This window comes from Lytechinus pictus, chromosome 5 (assembly GCF_037042905.1).
Source record: "Lytechinus pictus isolate F3 Inbred chromosome 5, Lp3.0, whole genome shotgun sequence".
NCBI classification, from domain to species: domain Eukaryota; kingdom Metazoa; phylum Echinodermata; class Echinoidea; order Temnopleuroida; family Toxopneustidae; genus Lytechinus; species Lytechinus pictus.
This window is the reverse complement of record NC_087249.1, coordinates 30191079-30203765: the sequence shown is the minus strand read 5'-3', so window position 1 is coordinate 30203765 and position 12687 is coordinate 30191079. Positions and strand designations below refer to the sequence as shown.

The 12687-nt window shown below is 35.3% G+C and overlaps 1 protein-coding gene across 3 annotated transcripts; it reads right to left on the bottom strand.

Moving 5' to 3' along the window:
• Positions 1–3483: 3483 nt before the first annotated feature.
• On the bottom strand, positions 3484–11631 carry LOC129262135 (uncharacterized). 3 transcript variants are annotated; one of them, XM_064100219.1, is made up of 2 exons: positions 11183–11631; positions 3484–8055 (listed from the first exon to the last, which is right to left on the bottom strand). In XM_064100219.1, coding segments are annotated over exons 1-2 (1305 nt in total). In that variant the 5' UTR covers positions 11185–11631; the 3' UTR covers positions 3484–6752. The 3 variants fall into 3 exon arrangements, with proteins under 3 accessions (XP_063956289.1, XP_054756159.2, XP_054756160.2); XM_054900184.2 differs by lacking the exon at positions 11183–11631 and adding an exon at positions 10584–10688; XM_054900185.2 differs by lacking the exon at positions 11183–11631 and adding an exon at positions 10620–10656.
• Between the last annotated feature and the right edge of the window lie 1056 nt (positions 11632–12687).

Here is a 12687-nt window from a genome sequence, read left to right as displayed (position 1 = left end):
ATTGATAATACCCCTTTTGATCTCTCTGCACCCGACCGGGTTTCTCAATACGGGATAGTGTCAGCGTTGCTATGGAGATCTTTTATATGGAGGCACCGGGCCACATCGCATCGCGTCGCTGAATGGATGAACGCGAAGCGCACGTGAGCAGGCTAACACAATAGAGGACGCGAGACTATTAGCCAATGCAGTGACTTCATCTCATCCCGATACCTCCCTTAACTTGGTCACGCCCCGGACCGGCCCTGTCCCCCTTACAGCGGAAGGGGTTCAGTGAGTGGGGGGGGGGGGGGGGGGTTATCCCAAAAATTATCATAATATATTATAACAATATAGAGGTTGTTTACAAACTTTCCCGAACAATAGTTTCCTCTGAAATGCAACACTGCAACATTTTTTCAAGACACGATCACAATTTCAAGTACATCATGCACACAAGCTTCAATTGACTCATTCAAGTTATTCTATCCGAGACAATGAGGAATTAACTGGAACAACCTAAATTTAGTACCCAGCTCGGCTGTCAGCACGACAGGAATGTTCAGTTTCAAGGAGGCTGCTCTCCCTGCCATCTGAAAAATATTGCGCAACTCCCCTCACCCCTTCAAAAAAATAGAAAGAAAAGAAATTGTGTCATGAGCCCCTTCTACCTATAGGTGCGACCCTCGCGCTGCCCACCCCCCCCCCCGCCCCCCCCCCCCATCAAGACATGCTCCCGGTGCGCATGTCAGTCAATACACCTATTTATAGGTGTCGATCGGTGTTCATGGTGGGGGGGGGGGGTGACTGACACATATTTTGTGAGACATTTATGTACGTAATTGCGGGGGATGTGTTCCTTCAAACAGGAGTTTTAAGTGTATTATGATAGTTTTATTTCTACAACAAAACAAGGTACTTTAGGGACGAGATAGGACCAAAATAAGGCGTGCACGAATTAAGCGCGAGCTGAAATTTTTGAAAAAGTGACCTAGAAAATAGCAATTTTACGGACTCTTGTTTTGAGCAATTCAAAGTACAATTATATTTACAAACCAACGGCTTCAGAGTGTTTGATTAACTTAGGTTCAATCTATATTCAATACTTCTCTGATGTTTATAATGTACATTGAATGTCTAATTTCCAATCTACGAGTCTAAACATATTTCCTGCTTTTTCTCACGCATTTAAAGATCCTTTAGTGTTATGCGTCTATTAAGAACTGTACGAGTATTATTATTATCATTTTTATTATCATTATTAATATTATTATTTTCATTGTCATCATCATCATCATTATAATCATTATTACTAATAATTTATTTATTTATCATTATTTATCTATTTATTTATTTATTCAATTATTTATGTCCCTTTATTCACTCTTCAATTCCAGTTCTCATTTCTATTGTATGTTCTCCACTTAATTTACATCATTTACCTGAATAAAGAAAACTAACAAAAATGAAGTGATATTCAAAAGGGCTGTGAAATAAACGGGGCACACCCCGTGCCCTCGGTTACGTGGAGGGCTAAATTTTAAAAAGATAATGTCATGTATAAAAAACATGATCATTTTATTGTTTCAACCTGGATTTTTTTCTCTCTCTCAATCCATCTTTTTGTAACAGTCCGAAAGGAAAGGTTTCATTCAAAAGCAATAAACACGAAAAATACGGGGGGGGGGGGGCGAATGGTCATCATATGTACATAAGATAACCATCACAATTATGATAATCGCTTTTATTATTATCAATTATTATTATCATTATTATGATCATACCTTAAATTATTGGGGGATACTAACACAGCTAGGCCATCACCATCTGAAATATTTGGGAGAAATATCCACCCACCACCCCCCCCCCCCCCGATCGACACCCATGACCTAGTGATATAAAATGAAGGCCTTCATGCATGTACATGTTATTAGATCCCTTGTTTCAAGATGCATGATGCTTTGGAAAGTTAACGAGTTCAAAAGCTGCACAGAGACGTAATATAAATCGAAGGGATAAAACATGGCGCACGGGGTGAACCTGAAATAGATTTGGCCATGAGATCAATAAATTATATATTTCACCGTTTCCCTTTCTTTCTTGTTTTGTCTTGGAACCTTTTGGGGCCGAGTCACAAGCCCCAAATTATGCTCCTATAAAAAAAAATGTTGGCTATTTCGCTTGTGGTTCTCGCTATGCCCTTTAATTTCGAAATAGATGGGTAATGGATTTTTTTTTTAACAGTACCGGTATATACAAAAAGGAGTACAATAAATACAGGAACCTAAATCAATTAATCCACTGAAAAACAACTGTCAAAATAACTAATGCAATTAAGGCTTCTGATTTTTCTTAATATCTTATAGACATAAAGCGCAAAAAAACAATTAGACCGGCAAATATGTGAAAATAGAGTCATATTTGCCACACCCTTACCTCTTCCCATTCCTAGTCTCTTCTTTTTTGTATGTCCCCCCCCCCCCCCTTCCACCGACCTATTATTCCTATCCTAGACCCCAGATAGGAAAAAGTAGGTCGGGGTAGGGGTGCACACAATTCACTCATCCTTCTCTGTGTCTTTCTATCGGCTTGCCTATCGACTCTCTCTCTCTCTCTCACTGCCACCCCTCATCTTCTCCTCCCCCCTCTCTCCATTTTTGTTTTAGATTGCTTGCTATTCACATTATCTTATTACAATCAAAACCATAATTTTGATTTGATCAATGCATATACATTATTATTTAATTGTGATGCAGAAGATGCTGGTTTGATTTTTTCCCGGGGGGGGGGGGGGCCACTTACATTGACGAGTGGATACCATGCGCGACCCAAAAAACACGTAAAAAGGATGTCTTTTTCAAGATAGGGCACGTTACGTACGTAATGTGATAAGGGTATCAAAAACACAAAAATATTGAAAAAAGGGTATCTATTTCGCTCGGAAAAATACGTGTTTAGGGTCAAATATGCGGGGATGATAAAACAAAATCAAAATGTTTTATAAAGGATGTCCTTTTTGCCCCAACACTACGTGTTTAGAGTCCGATTTGCGCGAGGTGTGAAAGGTGGGGCCGTGCTAAACCAAAATAATGGTGTGTAAAGGTAAAACCGACGACCGACGGACCCGTGACATAACAATAAAATATCGCTGTACTTGTTTAGGGGTTCATTTCAGGAAATACTTGCCAAGAGTATCGTTTTGTTTCTAATACTTGTTAAGGGGTGCATTTTCAGAATATGAAAAATACATTGCTGTACTTGTTTAGGGGCTCAATTCTGGGAATACTTGCCAATAGTATTTGTTTCCAATACTTGTTAAGGGTAGGGTTTCACACGCCAATACTTGTTAAGGGGTGCATTTTCAGAATATGGAAAATACGTGTTTAGGGTGCTTTTCAAGACCCCATGGTCGCGCATGGTATCCACTCGTCAATGGAAGTGGCCCCCCGGGATTTTTTAAAAAGTTTTCCATGAAGTGGAAGAAAAGGCCAATGTAAGACAGTATTTTACATGCTAACTTTCTCAGAAATTGTTCTTACAAATCCTAAATCACAAAGAAGAAATGCATATTTGGCATATGGGTACATTATTATCATAGGCAAAATGTTTTTTTAGTACAGGAATTTTTGCAAGCTCTGCAACTAAATATGACCTTTATCCTCTTTTTTTACAATGAAGTTTTCTGTTGATTTTTACATCTTTTATTAAAATAACCATTTTAAAAACGGATTTATCCTTAAAAAGTGATATATTTCTTCCAAATAAAATATAAAAACAGCTTAAACATCCCGATTTAACAATGTTGTTAGGTTTGATAAAATAGAATGAAATAACCACTATTTTTCTTGGATATTTATTTCAGAATTTTGGGGTCTTATTTTGTATGTGCACTTCATGATATGAATTTGGATCTGAATTCAAATTTTCAAATCACCAGTTGTACTTTCTAGGGCTTATCAATCCAAGTCAATTGATGATATTGCTTTTGATGTTCTAATAATTAGTCTAAACATGCCCCTCTTATTAGCCGCTGAGATTTGTTAAGCCCTTTCTAATATTCTGATATGTGCAATAAATATAGAAATTATAAAAGTGACATTGCATTAAAAATATTGCAATAAAAGGCCTGAAATCCATGGCAATGTTGTGTAAGCCCACTAATCATAATGACCACTATTTACTACACGCATACTTAACTTCCTGCTAGTTATAAAACAGAAAAAGGGTCATAATTCATAAGGTACATGTAATGATGACTATTATTAAAAATGCCTATTTTCAAATGTAAGATGAGTCACTATTCATATTTTACCATAAAGGGAATTAATAATCAGAACTGATTTGAATCAAGTTAATTAACTCACAAAAATGAAGGGCGGCTAATTGCAGGTCATTATTATTCAAATGGAATGGGGGGGGGGGCATCACAAGTCATGATGGAAGAAGAGGGTCTCTATTCATAACGGGAGAAAGGGTTACTGGTAATAATCAAGGGACGTGGTCATTAGTCTGATGGGTTTATTTTATTATGAATAGTGACCCTCTTATTCAATTACAAATAGCAACATTTTATCCATTATGACTAGTGCATTAGCTTCTTTCTTATTCCACTATGGATAGTTACCCTTAGAACTACATGTATTTTTACTTTATGAATAATGACCCTTTTCCCATATTATGAATACAGACTGTCAAGGTTAATGACCTGTTTAGCATGTTTTGATTCTTTTCTTTGGTTATGAAAACAAACCTCTCCTAGTATTATGAATAGTGCTCCAGTGACTAGCAGTCCTAAGGAGTGGCAGTCCTTATGACCAGCCAGTATCTGACCACTTCCTGTTAACAGCAATTCTGTTTAAAGGGATGCTCCAGGCTGAATATATTTATATGCCATTAAATAGAGTAAAACTCACAGAGCATAATGATGGAAAATTGATCAAAATCGGATAACAAATAACAAAGTTATTGAATTATAAAGATTTGCATTATTCCGGTGAAACAGTTCTAGACCTGTCTTTATGAATATCCATTAGGTGGACTGATGATGTCATATCCCCACTTGTTCTTTTGTATTTTATTATATGAAATTAGGTTTATTCAATTTTTGTTCTACTATGAACTAAAACAATTGGATTGACAACTAAAATAGTGCATTAGTTATTTATTGCTGCAACTTATTTCATCATAATGGAGACACATCATTTGCACATGTAAGAAAAATTAAATGTGATTTCATGTAATAACATAAGAAAAAGGAATATGGGGATGTGACATCATCGGCCCACCTGATGAACATTCATGACGTGCATTTCACGAAATATTGCTAAACTTTGAATTCAATAGTTTCGTTATTTGTTATCCAATTTTGATGAAATTTTCAGCATTTTGCTCTGTGACTTTTACTTTATTATTTATATATAAATTCATGAATCAAACGTATACAATGTCACTCTCCTCATGATGTAGTAATCAATGAACTACATATAAAAATCATTATCTATTGCATTGGCAAGCATCTGGAAAACACACAGAATGTCAAATAGCCATTGGATCAGTTCTTCTACTCGAATTTATGAATACACACTCTCTATAAACAGACTATTAACTACCTCCCCTCCAGTCAGTTTAAAGTTAACTGATACCAAATCATGAAATGTGATACATATCAATGGCTACACACAGTTTTTTTCCCAAGGGGGGGGGGGGCAAGAATATTTAAAATGTTTCAGAATATTATAGGGACCAAAACAATAAAATGAGATGATTTTTTTTTATACTTAATATTCTGTGATTAAAATTTATAATAAAACATTTTTTGTTTTTTTTTTATTCAGGGGTTGCATACAGCATAAATTATTCCTCCAATACATATACATGTATACTGTAAAAATCTCTAAAACACTCAATGCCAGTAATACTAAAAGAATAAAATTAACTAATAAATTGTGGTAACAATTTCAAGATGAGTTCATACAGAAGACAATAAAATGACTGCCTAAGTGTCTGTTTGCACAAATAAAAAAAATATGTGCCAAATGATTCTGGAAGTAATTGTGTGATTACTGAGATATTATCAAAATATATCCATGGGATTCACATCAAATGTCAGGTCTTTTTCCAAGCAATAATAATAATAATACACTGTAACATGACCTTATCTGCATTGGTGATCTACAGTGTGATTGTTTTTCTACATTAGATTTCATGATTTCACATTATGTAACTCTACCAGATATATAGATCCACAATGATATAGTGAGAATACTGGGTCCCGTCTTACAAAGAGTTACAATGGACTCGATCAACCTCAATTCTATGGAAATACATCATTGTCATAATATTTTCTACAAGAAAGTTGCACAATGTCCTTCATAAACAAAGAGAAGCACACTGAATTTTCAAGAAAACAATGAATGTATGAATATCCATCATAGTTAGAAGAAATTTTGAACATGCATTTAAGATGTTGATGTAGCTGGCTTTCCATAGTTGTGGTTGATTGGATCAATCACAACTCTTTGTAAGACAAGGACCAGGTTTTACAGACTTTCTCATGAAATCAGTTTAACTACAACTTTGTTCATTTATCTTTAAGAAAGGAACTAATGACAACCACAGAAGGAAATATTCATGCATATTTCTGCACACATTGTGCACATGTGATTCAACAAATTCTTTCAATTATTATATCTTTTAACACATAGCGGTTTTTTTCCAGATAATTGTCCCCTTATAATTTTATATTAATTTTATAAAATAACAAATACAACTATTTAGTTATTAATTTCTTCACTCCTGTTTTTCTTGCGTTGGTTCATCTTGAATTTTTGCACGATCTCCTGATGCCTCTCTTTGGAGTAAATGAATGAACCAAGATTAGGCTTGCATCCAACTTCAATTAGTTCTTCATATCGGGATCTGATGGAGCTCAGACTACGAGCAAAGATTCTAGGCGTTTTAACCATATCCGCTGTTGTGAAACCTAGTTCAAGAACAAGATCAATATGAGATTGTATTGTTTCTACACTGGCATGAAGCAATTGAGGGTGCCTTCGAATGAGGTCTTTCAATGCATTATTAGTCAAAGGCAGATGCTTTTGGAGATATTCCAGGCGCGACTTGAGGAACTCGGTTCCAATGCGCACAGAACTAGGACAGTAACGGATGATTGATATCAAGTCCTCTCCATGAAATCCAGATTCCTTGAGAAACTTCACATTGTTCTCCAATTCAGAAACCTGACGGATGAAAAGGGCTGGATCATTCCTCATGATGTAACGGATGACACGGTTATGGTCTCCCACAAAATTTTCCTCCATCATGACTTGCTTGAGGTATGAAGCTACCCGCTCAACCCCACCTTGAACCCTGTAGAACATAGATGGAGTGTAGATCAGGGTGTAGCAGATATTCTTGTCTGTGACATCAAGGTACTTCATATACTCCACATTGTCCATGACAGTCTCAGGCGTGGTGAAAAAACGGGGTGCCCTCTGAAAGATGTTGGCCACCTCACTGTCCTTCAGACCGGTGTTCTTTAAGTACTCTACCAACTCATATACAGACTTCACATCTTTCCTCAGGAATGAGGCTTCCTTGTAGATGATGTTGACAATGTCTGAATCGCTTAGACCAAGACTCCTGAGGAGGTTTACATGTTGCTGTAGACTGTTCACATTCTGCTTTAGCACAGTGGGACGGGACTTCTGTAACCTGTCACAATCGAGACCTATGCTGGCTAAGTACTGCTTGCTTGCTTCGTTGGGAATCACACGACGCTTGTTCACGCCTTCACTGGAACATGTCCTGATAGCGGTCCCATAGATCCCACAGGATTTCCTTTCAGATGTTGCCCTGATGCAAGGAAGTGACTCAGAAAGTTTTACTCTCTTTAAATCTGATACAAGTGAATCAATGCAAACAGTTCTTGCTGGCTGAACATTAACATCACAGAGCACTCTAGTTGATCCCAAAACAAGATTCTGATTGTACCTTGGTTGAAGACCAAGGTTGAATAAAACTGCAGCTGTTCGCCTGAATAAGACAGGCACCCGATAAAGGAAAATTTCCATTGTCCTGAAATACGAAAGAAAAGGTCAAACAACTTATAACTACATCTGATACTTTTAATGTCACTCAAAACTTATACACTATTCTGCAGTTGTCAAAGGGGTACTCCAGGCTAATGTAAATATGATTTGAACAGATAAAGAAAAATCTAAGAAAACACTGAAAATTTGATCAAAATCGGACAAGGAATAACAAATTTAAGACATTTTAAAGTTTTGCATTTTCCGGTGAAACAGTTCTAGGCATGTCTTCATGAATATTCAATGAGCAAATTGATGTCATATCCCCACTTGTTCTTTTGTATTCTATGATATGAAATTGTTTATTTAAAATCTTTCCTCCAAGAACTAAAAAGATTGGATTGACAACTAATAGCGCAATATAAATTCATTTCTGCAACTTATTTCATTATATGGGAGGTCTTTTTCACACATGTATGAAACAATGAAACAAATATGATTTCAGGTAATAACATACGAAAAAGTGGAGATGTGACATCATCAGCCCACCTAATTAATATTCATGACGACGTTTTCACAAAATATTGCTAATATTTAAAATTCAATAACTTTGTTGTTTTTATCTGATTTTGATGAAATTTCTGCATTTTGCTGTGAATTTTACTCTGCATGTATTTATTCAGATATAAATATTTTCAGCCCGGAGCATCCCTTTAACAAGATGGTGAAATAAGAGAAGACATATATGAACACAACATGGAATTACACCTTATAAAAACTGTTTGATTTCCCTAATGTATTTAATGATTTGTTATCATTTTTCACAGGAGTACTGTGTTGGACAACAAGTGAACCCAAATGTTTGTAATTCCATACCTTTTTTTTTTACCGTGAAAACAAGAAATGCACAGAGGCAAAGTAATCACCGAAGTAGTTTATGGTACACCATGTGTAAAGTCCTGGGGCGGTATTCTGAGGTCATTTTATCTTTAAAATATATTTTATTTTATCTCTTAAAATGAAATTGGTATTCTGAGATGACATTTTATCTCTCAGATAAAATTTAAAATTTTATCTTGCTCATAAATTTTATCTTGCTCATAAATTTTATCTTGCGTATCTATGATGATACCCAACAGAGCAGTGGCTGCGTAGATATACCCATCGCGTATCTGGCCATTGCAACGCGGGTGATGTGCTTGCGCCCAAGTTACTTTGAAGAAAAAAAACAAAATAAACTTAAAAGAGGGTAGGGGTTATTTTATCTCTGCGACGTTGATTTTGTCAATATTTCTAGGTGAGTTAACTCTAAATGTTGACATGAAAATGAAGAAAATTGATATATTTATTGAGAACACCTTAAAGGGGAATGAAACCTTTGGAATAAGTACCGGTAGGCTTGTATCAAAACATAAAAATCAAAGAATAAGAACAAAGAAAGTTTGAGATAAATCGGACAAATATTGAGAAAGTTATGAGCATTTGAATATTATATTCACTAATGCTATGGAGATCCTCCCATTGGCAATGCGACAAGGATGTGTGATGTCACATGTGAACAACTTTCCCTTTGATAGACTATAAAATACCCTCAAAATGTCTCTTTCTCCTTTTTCTTGTGGTGATACAAACTCTTTATCTATGATGTATTCTTTAAAAATCTGTATTACATGCCCTTCTATAGAAAGAACACATGATCTACTGATAGATGTGATAAAAGAGGCAATTTAAGTGAAATATATACTAATTAAAGTAATGCTAATGGGGAGAGTTGATCACAAGTGACATCACACATCTTTGTCGCATTGCCAATTTGAGGATCTCCATAGCATCGTGATCGCAATATTCAAATGCTCATAACTTTCTCATTATTTGTCCAATTTTTCTCAAACTTTCGTTGATCTGTTTCGTTGATTTTTCTGTTTTCACACAAGCTATCTTGTTCCAAAGGTTTCATTCTCCTTTAACGTTGTTCTTGCACAATCATGAAGTATTTCATAAGACTTTTCTTGACTAATATTGTCTTTGAAATGATGCTTGAAAACATGCGATGTAGACTTCTGAAAAAAAGATGAGTTGTCATTTTTGTTAAAAAATCTCACACCTCCTACTACTAGCGGAATGGATTTCCATTGGTGATTGAGTGATATGAGAGATAGAGAGCTATAAAATTAGACTAACAACAACAACAGTAACAGTTAGTAAGTCTTAAGTTAAGTTAAGCACGTTTCTAATTCATTGATTAAAAAATAGGTGTGTCTTACAGAGATAAAATTGTTCTCAGAATACCAATTCGGAGAGATTTTAAGGGTATTTTATCTACTTCATTTTAACGGAGATAAAATACTTTATTTTATCTAAGATAAAATGGATCTCATCTCAGTCTCAGAATACCACCCCTGGAAAGGACGCAATTTTCAACACATCGGACCGAGAGAGAAGACTTTTGGTTAAAATTTCAACCATAAGCATAATCTTCTCTCCCCACATTACATTTCTTTCAAAGTATTTTAATGAAAATTATTCGAATTCGTTTCGAGACAGATCTTGATAAACTTATTATACATCACTTACAAATATCTGGAGGACATTTAACGTTAACACATTCACAATTTTGGTTCACATTTTCCCACGTATCCAGCCAGTATCAACAATATCAAAAGTTAGAATACCATTTCCAACACACATGCGCGCTGATTCATTGCCAATTTTAGTCTTTACTTTAGCAATACTGATCTTGGTTCTGATCCCTATAAACGTGGTATGTAATTTACATGCCACATCGGAATGTCAGCTGCCACTAAAGCTGACATTAACATTCTAGTAAAGAGAAAATTTCATCTATCAACAATGTCATTACCAAGGGTCGTACACTTGAATAAAGGACTTGTTTCGCAATAGGGGCTATATACTTATCTTGCCCAGAATTACCAAGTATCATAAACTTCAGTGGCTTGTGTTTTTTTTTCAATACTTATCTTTGCCCAGAATATGTAACAGTGTTATGCGTTTGATAGAAACAACAGATCGGCTGGATGGATACAAATGGGAGTGTATGTAGGAAGATGTTCCAGAAAAGAAAACACTCAAAAACCATGAAAACAGTATCAATCGGAAGAACTTGGTTTCATCATTCCAATTTAAGCATTCCAGAGATTTTGAAACTGACTTACATGTACTGCCTGTGAACACAAAAGATGCCACAAAATATGATGATGAAAGAAATGCAAATCAGCAGCAAGACAGTAGTAAATTGGGAAATGTTCTGTCGAGAAACATGTGAAGTAACTTTACTTGAATATGAGGAAACTAGGAGGCAAAGGCAAAGTCGTTCAAATTGATGAATCAAAAGTTGGGAAGCGAAAATATCACAAGGGCCATACGGTAGAGGACAATCGGGTGTTTGGCGGGATTGAAGAAGGTTTCATAGTTGCTGTTGATGACAGATCAGAAGAAACTCTGCTACCAAAAAGAGGTACATTCTATCCCAGGGACCAAGATCATATGATTGTTGGAAATCCTATTCTGATTTGGTGAAGCATGGCTTTTCTCATGAAACTGTGATAAGGACGGCTACACAACAAACAAAATCGAAGATCACTGGCGACAACTAAAATCAAGTCTAGGCAACACATGGAAGAAAATTACCCGGCTCGTATTTTTGCCGAATTCTTATAGGCCTACAGATATAAGTATATAAAGAAGTAGAATTATTTGATGTGTTCTTGCAATTATAGTTAGATTGTATGAACCAATGTAAACGCGAAAGAGGAAATAAAGTAAAATTATAACTTACAATTATTGAATATTTCATTGACCTTTACCAGATGACTTTAATGATGTAACGATTATGTATGAAAATTAAGATAATTAAACAACAAAAGAGTCAGAATAAACAAGCAATTTTTCATGACATTATATATTGAAAAAAAAAACATTATTCATGTTTAAACAAATACAAATATAACTTTTAGAATTCATGTAAGTCAGGTAAGAAAAACATGTGCGATTGAACATTTTTTTTTGTAATGAATTATGTTAGAAGTTATGGTGTCTGTGATTGAAGTGTTTTTCCCTAGGAATGTTTAAAGGAGAATGAAACCTTTGAAACAAGATAGCTTGTGTGAAAACAGAAAAATCAAAAGAAACAGATCAACGAAAGTTTGAGAAAAATCGGACAAATAATGAGAAAGTTATGAGCATTTGAATATTGCAATCACTAATGCTATGGAGATCCTCATATTGGCAATGCGACAAAGATGTGTGATGTCACTTGTGAACAACTCTCCCCAATACTTATAAGTATATATTTCACTTAAATTGCCTCTTTTATCACATCTATCAGTAGATCATGTGTTCTTTCTATAGGAGGGCATGTAATACAGATTTTTAAAGAATACATCATGGATAAAGATTTTGTATCACCATAAGAAAAAACAAAAAGGTTTTTTTTAGGCCATCAAAGGGAACGTTGTTCACATGTGACATCACACATCCTTGTTGCATTGCCAATGGGAGGATCTCCATAGCATTAGTGATTGCAATATTCAAATGCTCATAACTTTCTCATTATTTGTCCGATTTTTCTCAAACTTTCTTTGTTCTTATTCTTTGATTTTTCTGTTTCGACACAAGCCTATATACTTGTTCCAAAGGTTTCATTCCCCTTTAAGAAAAA